This window comes from Apus apus, chromosome 2 (assembly GCF_020740795.1).
Source record: "Apus apus isolate bApuApu2 chromosome 2, bApuApu2.pri.cur, whole genome shotgun sequence".
In the NCBI taxonomy this organism is placed as follows: domain Eukaryota; kingdom Metazoa; phylum Chordata; class Aves; order Apodiformes; family Apodidae; genus Apus; species Apus apus.
The window spans coordinates 11296936-11310658 of record NC_067283.1 but is presented as its reverse complement, the minus strand read 5'-3'; the positions used below and the strand labels follow the sequence as shown (position 1 = coordinate 11310658).

The 13723-nt window shown below is 43.4% G+C and overlaps 1 protein-coding gene and 1 long non-coding RNA gene across 2 annotated transcripts in view; one reads left to right on the top strand and one right to left on the bottom strand.

The window, feature by feature from the left end:
- The window catches only part of GTPBP4 (GTP binding protein 4), a 13703-nt gene extending 10391 nt beyond the window's left edge, over positions 1-3312 (bottom strand). The window contains exons 1-5 of the mRNA XM_051610927.1: positions 3205-3312; positions 2237-2407; positions 895-998; positions 679-815; positions 1-97 (exon numbers count right to left, since the gene is read on the bottom strand). The exon at positions 1-97 is cut by the window's left edge and continues 4 nt beyond it. Of these exons, the coding sequence (XP_051466887.1) occupies positions 1-97; positions 679-815; positions 895-998; positions 2237-2407; positions 3205-3252 (557 nt within the window). The 5' untranslated portion in view covers positions 3253-3312. The remainder of the gene's footprint in view (positions 98-678; positions 816-894; positions 999-2236; positions 2408-3204) is intronic.
- Positions 3313-3348: 36 nt separating this feature from the next.
- On the top strand, positions 3349-7479 carry LOC127381106 (uncharacterized). Its single transcript, XR_007888654.1, has 2 exons — positions 3349-4385; positions 7272-7479. It is a non-coding gene; the product is annotated as an uncharacterized LOC127381106 (long non-coding RNA).
- The last annotated feature ends 6244 nt before the right edge of the window (positions 7480-13723 follow it).

Sequence of the window (13723 nt, the reverse complement as noted above, 5' to 3'; positions counted from 1 at the left end):
TTGATAAAGCTGGATTTTCCAACATTTGGGTAGCCACACAACAGAAGAGTTCGTGTATTGGGATCGATGGTTGGCAAACGAGACAAATGTTGTCGCACTGAAACGTGAAGAAGATGTTTAAAACCTTTGACATAGGTTAAGTTTTAGTGAAATGGAATAAAAGCTCTTATGCTGAACTGTTTCTATGCAAATAACTTTTGTGACATTAGATTTGGATTATCAATTATGAAAATTTATAATATTTTGTAAACTCCACAAGTAGCCATTCAAAAACACCCTAACACTTAGAAAATGAAGACCAATGTCTTTTAGCGAGAAAGGTCCTACCAAGTCAGGCAACATAGCCCAAAGGAATAATAAGCCTGAAATAAGCAGTCATGTTTGGAAAACCTTTAGAACTGTTTTTCAAATATGTTACAGAAAATGACAACAAATAAAAAGTATGGCTGATCACTTTTAAGCAAATAAAACATTTTATAACTGCTGGTAATACCATAAAATTTAAAGACTTTTCAAAAGGAAAACCATCCTGTTAAAAAACAAATTGTAAGCATTTGCAAATCTATTTCTTTATTCCTGTGTCTACCTTTTGCATTAGCCACATTCTTCTCACTGGCATGAAGAATACATTTTGCATCCAGTTCATCCACCTTGTTTTAGCCTATTTATAACACACACCTTGCTCCAAGTACTCCAGGCTTTGTTTCTGTCTCTTGATAATGGTGCACATCCGCCCCAGGGCTGCGCGCTTCAGCTGTTTGCAGCGGTACAGGGAGTCTCCATACTTCATCAGCCTCACGTAGTCTTTACCAACACTGTGCAGACAAGGTGTTAAAGAGTTTAGCCAACAATCAACCAGGCAGGTACAAAACCAAACAGCCTAAGGTCTCTTACTTGTCGATCAGATTCTTGGCAATATTGATCTGTCCCAAAGCCAGCTTGTAGTGATCCTTGTCATACAGAACGTTCATCAAGTCTGCATAAAAAGGATGAATATCCTAGAACAAAAATATTAAATAGAATTAAGACTAATTTTTTCCTTCTACAAGACTGTTAGTTCTTGGCAACTATGTAACTTCAAGTTTTTTCTCTGGTACAGCAAGACAAATTACAATACAAGCCCAACTGTTTTCATTCCCATAAGAAAAATAATCTGCCTGACCATTAAATGCAAACATCTTACTACTATTTTCATCTGCAAGTATATTCTGGACTCATTTATACAGCTTCCACTTAATATTTTGCTTTGTATAATACTTTTTATTACAACTTTGAAGCCTAATTATTTTTTTTAAAACAAGGAAGCTGAAGGAAGCTTGTGGAAGTAGTTTCTAACAGCAAATTCATACTATACCAGAAACACAGCACCAATATCAATTCCTTCCTTTTTCTGAGTGCTAGATTAACTTGTGTAAGACTAGAGAAGGGTTTCTTCAATGCCCAGTTAAATCCTTCAGCTTTCCCAGGAAGCTCAGTTCAAATCCTTCAAACAAAATATTTCCTCTACTCATGTACTTATTTGCAGAAATTTCATCATGTGACAATAAACAAAATACAGAAGATACCTGCAGGAATTCTGCAGTAATACTAACTGGATATGAAACCCAGCAAAAACTGTGGTTGCAGGTCAACCATTTAAGCATGAGCAGAAAGCTGTCTACAAAAAAGCCCCACTGGACACCTGGATCCAGTTGCAGCTGTTGGGAAGTTATGTGTCAGAGTGTGTTGCCAACACTATCCTTTATGGGGCCAAGATGTTACCAAAGTAACTTCTGAAAAACTGAAGATGGGAAGCAAGGTGATTTATTTGATTATTTCTTACTTCCTGAAAATATTTCCTAGGGAGAAAGAATCATAAGCACAGTTTACATACACACAAAGAATAAATAAGCTGACATAACATACTTTTAAAACCCATACCTCCTCTTAGTTCAACAGCAAATTCTGGGAAATATACCTGATCAGCAAAAGCCTTGTACAACCCACCCTTCAATGACCAGCCATAGGCAAAACTTATCCTTTTATTCATTGGAACATACTACTTTTGCAGAACAAATTCATCTAAAACTACTCCATGTAAAATCTACTGGGAATCAGTCAAAATTTTCTACACAGTGAATCAGCAAGATGTTGCTTGGACCAAAATAAACCTCAATAAAACCAACAGACTGCTGAAGAAGTACTCCTGATGCAATGAAAGCCAAGTCCGTTTATGATCCAGTGGCAAAACACTTACATCTAATTTGGGGAAATCTGTTAAGATCTGAGTGAGTCTATCATGGTAATTCTGTTGAGTATATTTGACTTTTCGCATGTAAAAATGTCGAATCCGATGGATTTGATAATGTTTATGGATGACAGTTGGAGTCTTCCGCTGAGTCTTTGACAATGTCAAGTCTATGAAGTCCTGCGATCAAGGGAAACATTATTAATCATACAAACTGGAAAATTCCTATAAAGCCATACATTTCATTTTGGTGGAGGGACCTGCAGAGCAGTTAAACACATCCACTCCCCGACATGCTTCGGAACCTACATTTTAGAATAACACACCGGGACCACGGGCCCCCAGCTCTGGCCAATATCAAGCAGTTTGCACGTTCCCTCCCCGCTTTTCACCTCAGTGAACTGAGGGCTGGCCTGCAGCTGCTGGGGAAGCGGCCCCGTTTCCAGCGCTGCCCAGCGAGGTCGGCAGGCCCGGCCCCTGCCACAGGGAGAGCTGAAGGCCCAAACCCCGCCAGCAGCCCCGCGCACCAGACTTTAAACTAAAGCTCCTTCACTAGACTCGGGAAGAAGGCGTGCACAGCAGTGAAGCCAAGCTGTCTGGAAAACAGAAGGTACTTTCGCGGGGGCCACCCGGCATCCCCGCGAGGATGAAGAGAAAAGCAGCCCCAGGATCCCTCCTCGGGCCGCAGTACCCGGCTCTGGCAGGACCCCTCGCTCCCCCAACTCGCTCTACACGGAACAGGCCGCCAGGCGCCAGAGCACCACGCCCGGGGGAGCTGACAGGTCCTGCGGGAGCGGGGGAACGCGAAGGCCCAGGCGAGGCCCAGGCGAGGCCCAGGCCACGCCGGCAGCGGGGGGAAGGGCAGCGCTCTCCTCGGGCGCGGAACGAGCGAGCGGCCGCCCGGCCGGAGGGACTCGGCCCCGGCGGCCCCGCACGGAGGGCGCGGAGGGGCGGGGAGGAGGGGCCGGCAGCCGTACCTTGGCGGACGGCACCACCGTGATCTTCTTGAAGTTGTAGAGCGCCATGGCGCCGGGCCCGCGCGCGCCGCCGGCAGAGGGAGCGGGGCGGGGCGGCCGGTCTCGCGAGAGCCCCGCGCTCCCGCCCGGGCCGGCAGGAGGCGAGTTTCCATTAGCGTGGAGAACGAGGATGGGGGAAGGGATCCCAGCAAACTGATCAGTACCAGGGGTTCGCTGCCCCAGCTTCCTTCCCAGGCCTCTGCCTGCAGGGGGTACAGGAATCCTGACAGGATGCCAGGGAGGGCATCTGTGGATTATACGAAACAAGGGATTTAGTAGATGATCGACAAGATCCCTCCCAACCCAACCTGCACCATTCTGTGACTCTGTGAGGTTTAGAGAAAGGACAAAAGCTGGGGAAAGGGACAGGTTACGATGGCTAAGAGAGGAAAAAGTGATAAAATGGGCCAGCAGCACCTCAGCAGGGTGGTCAGCACACCTGTCTGACCAGGCCTGCACACCCAATCATCTCAGTCTGTCCTGCTTTATTAAACTACCATTTTTAACCATTTTCCTGGAGGAGGGGGCTGCCTATTTTTCATCTGTGTGTATGGAGCCAAGTGCCTGCCAGAAGCAAAGGGGCAAAGGTTCACAGGGGCCACAGTTCAGGGGTGCCAGGAACAAGAGCAACTGGCATGTGTGCAGACTGTATTGCCAGTGTATGTATGTACGTATGTATACATACGTGTGTGTGTATGCAAATGGGGGACCAGGGGGTTCAGGTACTGGTCTGTGTGGCTGGCCACGTGAACAAGCATATCTGTACTCTCTGTGTGATCTGTACTGTGTGTGTGTCCACGCACTCGGTCTTCCTTTCAGCTGGGTCACAGGCCATGGAGCTGCAGCAGCATCACCTGTCAGGCTACTGGATTCCTAACCCCAAATATACTCTCCCTTCCCTTCCCTTCCTTTTTTTCTTTTTCTTTCTTTTTTTTCTTTCTTTTTTTTCCTTCCAATAGTAACCTTCATTGGCTTGTCTCATACTAAACTGTAAATCCTTTCTGATAAAGGCAAAGCCTGAGTGAATTCTGGAGCAGTTTATGACCTTGACTATACCCTGTGCTCTGTTGTTTTTTGTGTATATCCACCAAACATCTCATCCAGAGACCTACCTAAAACAGACTTGGAAGACCCAAATGCAGGTGTGTACTGCAGTCTGCATGTCTATCCCTGTTTTCTTTTTGACACTAATAGTAAGTGGGCATGCACTGAAATACATCAGTTTTAAATAAATTACAAATTACCTGATATACTTTGGAAGGCAAGTTAGATTAAAAATTAAGAATTCCCCTGGCTTCCATGCTGTTTTTTTCAATCTTTAAACAAAGAATGACATTTTCCACTTGAGAGAATTTAGCCATGTATTACTCTGTCGTTGCACATTTTTCTATAGTGTTGGAAGTTTAAATGCATAACTACTTCCACATCTCCTTTATTTTGCCACGCTTCTAACTTTACTGAAATGTTCCAATGCACTGGAAATTTGTAAGGTGTTTGAAAAGTAAGAATTCATCTAATCAGGCAAGGCAGAAGCTAATCCTTTCCAGAAGTTAATTTCAGTAATGACTATCTGAGCAGTATTCCATCATACATACTCTGTTAGAACCACACCCATTTCTGTAGTCTTTCAGTGGTGCTGCAGCTGCCATGTTATGGAGGGGCCTGATGCTTCAGAAACATTTTGATACGACTATTTTGGGCTGCTGTCTTGAAGTGGTTTTGAGCAGTAATATTTCGCTTGACACTTTATGTTGTGTTTTGCTTGCAAATACATTATTTTCTAGAGCAGAAGGAGCTCTTCTCTAGGCGTATCCCCACACCTCTCCAGTTTCTGGAAGGATCCCTCCAGCTGCTGGTCTGGGACAGTCAGACTGCCCAGCAGTTGGGCCCAGCATCCCCAGGCTCCCCTGTCTCTGGCACAGAGGTCTGAGCCTCCAAGGCCCTTAGCCCCAAGCCCATTGCTGGTACTCAAAAGTCTCCCACATGCAGACCTGCCTTGAGCACCCCTCCACGGAACTGACCCTCCATGGATGATTCGGTAATGGACCCCTGGGGCCCCCAGTCTCACACTTCATGTACATTACTGCTTTACTGAGGTGTTTTCAAGAGAACTACTTCCTTCCAAGACAAAATTTAGGTACTGTTCTGGGTATTGTGTCCTCTGGAGACTTCTTCCAGGAGTCAGGAGAGTTAAGACTATGTCAAGTTATGTTTCTTCTGGGCCACACAGTTCCTTTCCCCAGATAGCTTTCTGCACTCAGACATCCCCATTCATATTTATGACAAACTTCAGGCATGTAACACATATTCTCCATTTCATGTTGGAAAAAACGCAGTTCCAGTAGACTTAACTCCCATTACCTTAAAATTAAAAACAACACAAAATTATTCTTGTGTCTTGTACAAGAGCAACTAACAGCACCCAGCAAGACTTAGACCACATGCTGTGCTTATCATCCAGAGAGGCACCAGGGAAAATGGGCATGAAACTGGACATCTCCCCAGGAGCCACCCAAGGATTCCTCCATAACAAATGCTTCTGCAAGATACATGTGGTATTTGCATTATGCGTAGATTTGGCATTGGCTTAATATCCATAGTTTCTCCAAAGTGTTGGCTGAAAATTCCAAAAGTAGCCTCTAGATTTGAGGTATCCAGTCTGGAATTTGATTTGCACAAGGCTCGATGGAGTTGGACATACTTAGCAAATTGGTATATTTTAATTAGATAGACAAAATAATTGCCACCTAGTCCCACAAAATTAAAAGACCCATTCACATAGGAGTCTTGAACCTGTAAGTACATGTATTCTGTAGAATCTCATCCAAGTTCAGCTAAAGTCTAAATCAAAATTGTCAGTCATTTTAACAATTTGCTATTGTAAAGCTGTTTTCACTGTTAGGTATATATGTGCTAAAGTTTTAAAGCCAATTTATCAAGCAAACACTGCACACAAGGAACCTTGCCTAAGCAAAAAGCTCAGCCTCCTGTTTCCATAACAGAAAATGCTTTTGAGAGGGGTCATTTGATAACGTGTTTGTCTGGCAGCAATATATGGTTCCTCTCACCTTTTGATTTCAGCAGCATAGATCTAATAGGCTGTCCCATTCTGGCCATCACAACGAAGAGATACGGGCCTGAACAGACCTGGCAGCTTCCCTAACCTCTTGCTCTGTAGGGTAGACGCAACAGGTCAGGGCCAAGGGACATTGGTAGATGGCAGTTACAGAAAGTACTGCTTCTTCTCTAGCAAATCCTCCAGACTTAATCAGAGAACATCAGTCTCTGAACTGCCAGCCCAGCAGCATTGCATTAATTAAACAGAGAAAGTGAAGCTACAAACAGGCATTAGTGCTTACACATATCTGCAGTATCTGAAATATCAAAAGCATGACTTTTATTTTGAAACAGTGCCATTTCATATCAGCACGCAAAAGGCAGATAAGGTGAAATTCCAAAAGTGAATTATTAAGTATCAGACTGTCTTGCTATATTATTACAAAGGGCATGCATGGTGATGGATCAAAGAGCTTTGGAAAGCAGCAATACTGCTACAGGTAAGTAATGCCTTCTAATCTGTCTTGGTAACATGGCCAAGACACACTTGAGAACACTCTCAGGAATGCAATATATGTCTGTTAATAGCTGTAGTTACCATGCAATCCTGGGAAAACTTTTCAAGTTGTTTAAGGAAGTACAATAAAGACATACTGTGTTAGTCTTTCCCATCTGCTCCTCTTTACAGCTGCTTGAGGAAGGAGGCAGCTCAACCAAAATGGAGAGGGGGGAGCATGTCCTTTTGTTACATGATTTGCTGTTGTAGCATTACAGAGAGCAGTGATGGCAAGTGCAGGATTCTCTCTGTGCCTGGCAGCTGCCTTTGCTGGTGTCTAGGAGGGGTGGCCTTATGGAAGGAGCCCATCACCCTCAGCATAAGGATAAGCAGGGACATATCCGTGCTGCCAGGGTCAGGCCAGAATCACAAAAGCAGGGAAGGGCTTATGAAGACTGTCTTCTTCTGTCCTCAGTCCTCTGCAGGCATCTGACCAGGAATGCAGGCTGTGAGAATCCTCTAAAAGCCTTAAAGAGCTCCAAGTGGCAGTTCTGAAACATCTTGTCTCACCCACCTTCCCTGAGGAATCAACAGCCAAACTGAGAAAGCAGAGAACCTCAGCAGATCACTTACTGACACTTACTACACCACACATTCCTGATATTAAAAACATTTCCTCAGTACCTATGTGCAGTCCAGTGATTATGGTGGTCAGGAAAGAGTTGCTTTGCTAATCTTTCTGAATACGGACACTCAGGGCTGGCAGAGTTTCATAATGCTTTAAGGAATAGGTAATTCATCTGCAAAAATAGTGCCTCATGTCAGCCCTGTCAATGCTCTGGCCCTGACAGTGTGGCATCAGTGGGTTACATTTTCAAAAGGAGCTGCATCCAGACTCACCTTGATGGAAGAAGTTGCTTGCCATGTGCAATACACCAGTGTGCCCTGGGCAGCTCTCTAACACACCTGAAAGGCATGGTAGGCCATTTCCTATGTCTTAGATCCAAAAGAGTTGTTTTTATGGTCCACTAGCTCACTTTCTAGTATTGAATTATCACCCTAATTTTAAATTACTTTACATCCTAGGTTGCTGGGCCTGTCTGTGACTCACTGTAGCTCCATGGAAAATGGAGTGTTGGCAGAGACCACACTGAAACTGCTTGTGATCAGAGGCTCTTGACAGAGAGGTCCAAGGTGTGGAATAATTCGTTGGCAGTAATGATTAAACTGCATCCACAAAAGGCTAATCATTTCTGCAGTCCTTCCCTGGATAGTGATGAAAGGAATCAGCTTAGAAAAATTTTCCACATGAAAAAGAGAGAGGAAAAGGAGAGAAAAGGAAAGAGAATAAGAAAGAAGAAAGAGTAACAGCAGCATTGGGAATTAACACAGATAAATAATATTTTAATTATTATTTTATTTGTCCTTGTTTAAGACTTAAAAACTTTTAAGATCCAGAAGAGTAAATATCAGACTCAAGATTACTGAATGGACATCAGTTAATATGCTAAAGCAGAATGTGCTTCATACTCGTAATAGATATTAATGTTCTACTTTTTTCAAACTTCACAAGTTTGGGAATGATTAGAAGGGTTCTAGGATTTTTTCACTTGAGAACATCTGCAGGTGTAGTTTTCGCTGGCACACGTAATTGCAGGTGCATTTAATTGTACTTAGATGCCTATTTTGTTTTGTCTGGCAAGGGAGCAGTTTGACATCTAAATGCCCCTGCAATCAACTGTGATACAAACTCTATCTAAAGATGGATTCTCAACATAATATGGGAAATTAAGTTGATGTCCTTTCCAAAAGTAATGCCTTCATCCTCACATTGCTAGGAAGATAGTAGGTTTGAGTTTTTATAATAATACTAAATCTTTGTCAGCATATAGTTAAATGATATTAGCAGTGACATTTAAAAAATATCACCCTGATATTGCTAAACCTGTTGAAATAGCCAAGTAGCTGCAAGAAGATAAAGTATTTGCTGAAGATGGCAGATTGGAAAGCTCTGCTACTGTGTGAAGAGGCAGCAGGTGGTGCTTTTGAGTCACAGCACGGTCACACTGCCAAAAGCAACTGCGTGCAGTTCTGCTAGTTTCAAAGATTTATGGCATTCTGCAGGATCTTTTGGTTGTAGCGTAAGGCACAGTAGTAATAATTTTGTGAAGTACTATATTTTGTTCTATTGATATTTTCACAATTTGCCCTAATGACTCACTCTGCGTGCACCTAACTTCAGTCAGTGGCCTCAGGGGCTCGTGCTTGTAGATCGTTTTGGTTGGGAAAGACCTTTAGGATAATAAAGTCCCACTGTTACCCTAACCCTGCCAAGTCCACCACTAAACTGCATCTCTAAGCACCACATCTACACATCTTTTAAGTAACCTCTGTGCATCTGGGTAGCGATTGCTGGAACAGTCACTTGTGTTCCCTGGTGCAGATCCCACTCAGAGCATTGGCCAGCACCACAGGGTTTTGGCCCTGCAAGTCACTGTACCATGTCAGGCCATCAGTGCCCTGAAGACCAAGTGTAGCTGCCATAATCAAGAACATGAAAGGGTTGGTTACAGTCTCGTTTTTGCTAGCCAACTGTATTTCTGCAGTTCCCTATTTTTGCAGCCACAGAGGCAAGAGACAAGACAGATCATTTCTCCTGAGACAAAACAGACTTCCTCAGATGACAGGAGCTTCCCCTCCTCTGAACAGAAGGCCACCAAAGGAGTCTATTTTCCACAATTTGAATTTTTTATTTTCTTTACTTTCTGTTCATTGACGTCCCTCTCCCACAGCCCTTAGCTGCCAGTCTCTCCACCCATCACAAACCCTTTCTTTCCACATCTTTCATTCCTGGCTATACAGATCCATATATCATTCACACCAGCATTGTCCTTTTCAATCACAGAAATCCTGACTGGCATTCTTTCTGAAGAAAAACTAAAAATACCTGCTAATTATGTGGCTGTAGAATCACTCTTTGTCTTATGAATGTATTTATTTCTTTTATTTTTTTAACCTTCCATTGATTCTTGCTTAATATGAAAGTCCTTGGGACATAAATGTGAATTGGTTCTCAGCATTTTGGCCTTTCCCTTGCTGTTGTTTTCCCTATATTTGCATATGGCACACAAACACACTGTACTGTGAAAAGATGGTGTTTGTATCACAGCGGGATGGAGGAAAGAAAAAAAGTTCCTTACCAGTTTCTGCCTGGGTTTGCATAGAGTCACTGAGCTGTTAGAGAGCCTTTCAGAAGGACCTGAATGTCTTCACAGTTTCTTTAAATAACAGTGGGCAAAATCCAGGAGGGCCTTTGGTAGCAAACTATCATGGTGACTGATTTAATGTGTATGATTTGTTATATCTTCTCCTATTTGGGAGTGTCAGAAACACAGGAGTTGTAAATCTAAAGGGATTTGCCTATTGTTCCCGGGGCGAATATATTACCACAGCCCCATCTGTGAAGAATTACTAAAACAAACTATGTATGTAAAAAAATATATACATACATATTTATATACATACATACACGCATGCATACCTGTTTGTAAAGCATGCATATGTGGGCATATATATATGTATATATATATATACACAATCTTGTAAACATATAGTTAATATTCTGCATTTTGTGTATACTTATATAATGACAAAACAATCCTTGTCTTTAGAATTTACTTCACACATTTTGGGGGAGTTATTCTTTGGTACATGGTATACTGAACTGTTACTGTTACTTGAAATTTGTGTGGTAAGGCTAGGAAGTTAAAGCTGCAAAGAAATGTCAGGGAAAAAAAATGAGGTTGTGACCCATTGCTCTACAATAATAATATTCAGGAACACTTATATAGCACTTTTCATTTTTGCAACTTAAAAAACCTAATTAATTAATCGTTGCAACATTCCTGCACAGGAAGTGCTACTCTCATATAATACCTTAATTAGCTACATCTCAAAACAGCCCAAAAGGAGATAAAACAGAAGTCTCCAGAGACGAAGTCAGTTGAGAGGGAGCTGTAATGGCTGCTCAGCAGTGCTGCTGTTTGAGGTGATCTGACCCAGGGCACGTGCTCCCCTAGATTACAAAGTGCAAACAAAAGGATAATTTGTGTTTAATTACTGCTATTTTCAATGTATTGACACTAATGATTGGGAAGTACTTCTACCTCGTGCTTGTGATGCAGAGAAATGATCCTGAAACATTCAGTCAGTGGCATTTGGTTGGAAACTAAACAACTGATGTGCAAGTTACTGATTGCACTGGGTCTGCAGGCAGGTGCTGTACCCCTGGCCCCAGACCTGCTGTTCTGCAAGCAAGGTTGCCATCTGCTCCCAGTTAATTTCCTGCGAGCTCTTGCTTCCCATACCATTGTCAGTGGTTTTCCACGTACCTTGTCCTCCACACTCCAGGCACAGGGTCCTTCTCTCCCTCTTCCCTCCAGCTTCAGCTGTGTGAGAGGCAGAAGGTGCTGTGGCTCATCCTGAGCTCCATGGGACACTGGTGCTGAGCAGCCCGCTGGCAGGGCAGGCTCTATGGGTAGTTGTTGAGCTCATGCTGTGTTAGCTGAGCCTCCCTACTCCGTTCACCCACTGCTTTTTGTTGCTTTTAGGAAACCAGCTTCTGTAGGAGCGGAGCCCTCTCTTTAAGCTCATTAACAGACCTCATTCATTGGAGAGACACACAGGCAGCAGTATGGATGCAAAAGCCTATTAGCTTTATGAAACTAGGTTAAAAAGTGGTTTGGAGGGATTCAGCTTTACTGCCTCTCTCTGTCTCAGTGTCCACTTGGTTCTCTCCAGCAGAAGGACAGTCCTACTGGCTGCTAACATTGCAACTGCCAGTCAGATATCCCCCACCATGCCAGGGAAGGTGCAGTAGATTGTTACTATCACAGAGTAACAACATCTTCAAACACTCAAGGTGGCAAGAAGGAACCTGGGGCCTCGTCTACATTGTACTTTGAGAGCAGCCTCAAGCCCTCATGTGAAGCCCTGTTCTCTAACCCACTCCATGAAATGCTCAGGAACTGGGGCTAGGAGCAGGGCAAGGCCAGGCGAGCTACACAAAAAGTAAATTGTGTGCTTTAGGGTGTGGTATAGCCACATTACCTGCATATCAGGTTGCCCAGAGAGGTGGTAGATGTCCCATCCCTGGAAATATCTAGTGTCAGGCTGACCAGGGCTCTGAGGAACCTGATCTAGCTGAAGATGTTGCTGGTCACTGCAGGGGCTTTTGCTGAGAGGACTTTTAAAGGCCCCTTTCAACCCAAACCATTCTATGATTCTTTATGTTCGGGCTTTAGAGCACTTTGCTGGGTCCACCTGCTTTCTGGGTAAACAGAAAGGCCTGCAGTCACTTCCAGAAGGGCTCTCCCAGCACATGCAAGTACAGCCTGACGGCAATTTAGACTGCCTCTGAGTCGTTCTGTCAACTTCAGGGCAAGCACTGGTACCTCAGAGACATGGCTTCTGGCACTTCAAACAGAAAGCCATAACATCAAAGGGGAGCACATGGAGCAGGGTTCAGCAGCTTCCTACCCAGAAAGCCCAGGTGTGGGATGCTTTTCTGAAGTACAATGCTTTTTCAGAGCTCCCAAAGAGTCAGCCAGGCTGTTACATTGAAAGTTAACCTCTAGTGTGAGCAACAAGATGTGCCAGACAACTAAAAGTCAGTTGACATCTCCATTAACTGCAGCAGTTTGCAGGCAACCTAAAAGCATGAGGGATCATAATTAATAAGGTCAGCTCCCATGAGCAATGTGGTGATCATGGAAACTAAGGCTCACCTGAAGAGCAGGCGCTGTAAGTAAGCTAAAGTCAAGGTCATGTATGTATGGAACAAAAATGTAGGTCATAGTTATAGATTGGTATTTGGCAAAGAATGACTTGGAAAATAATTGTGAAGGCCAGATGAGTCACTAGGAGCTCATGAGCTCCCAGTGTGTTGCAGCAGCCAAAAAGCAAAATGTCAGTTATAAACAATGTCATTTCCACTTAAAGCCACAATAATGATTGGAGTATTGGCTACTCAGTTCTTATTTCCATTTCTTAAAAGAATGTTGGCAGGTGTAGAAGTATTCAGAAAAAGTTTATAATAATTATTTGAGATTTGTATGATTGTTTCCAGTGAGAAATCAAAGGAACCCAACCTCAACAAAGAGAAGATCCTATAAATACCTGTACAAAGAGTCACCAAGCAGTAAAAAACTCCAAGCTAATGGGGAAACAGGTAGAAGCTGAAGTGTCAAATTCAGACTAAAAGTAGAGCTCATTGATGATATTTAATTAGAGACTTCTAGTTGAGGAATTCTCTCAAAATATAATGAGTAATGAGTAACTCTTCATGAGATAGAGTTTATCTCTGGAAGAAGCTGCAAGCCTGAGGAAGTATGAACCTGAAACTATGGCCCCTGCTATTCAGGACATCAGAGCAGATCATTGCAATGGCTTGCTGAGACATTTCCATCTCAAGCAGTGTGTCAGGTTGCCAGCTTGTCTAAACTGAATGTATACTAGTTCACATTCAGCCTTGCTCTGAAGTAAGTTGTCTCCTGGCCAAGGAAACAAGCATAGACTAGAAAGCACATAAATCCCACCCTTGGAGTATATGTCCAGGTCAAAATAGCTTCCTTTGACCTTTCTTATCTACTCTATGCCATCTAAAGCCAGCCTCATAGTGTCCCATGCCTCTCCCTCTAAGCTTATATACTCTGTGTCATTATCTATACGCTTCTCATTCAGAGTTAACACTGCAAAAAGCCACGTCTGCCTGCCTGGGAAGCAGCTGTGCCTGTGGTCAACATCTGGAAGGACCAAGCTTGTACCCACAGCCTCTTTGGCAAGAGGATTTGCTAGCAGCAGTAAGAAGAAACAGCAAACGTGAAGTACAGACAGCTTTTTACAAGTGAGCAGTGCTGGGTTGCATTA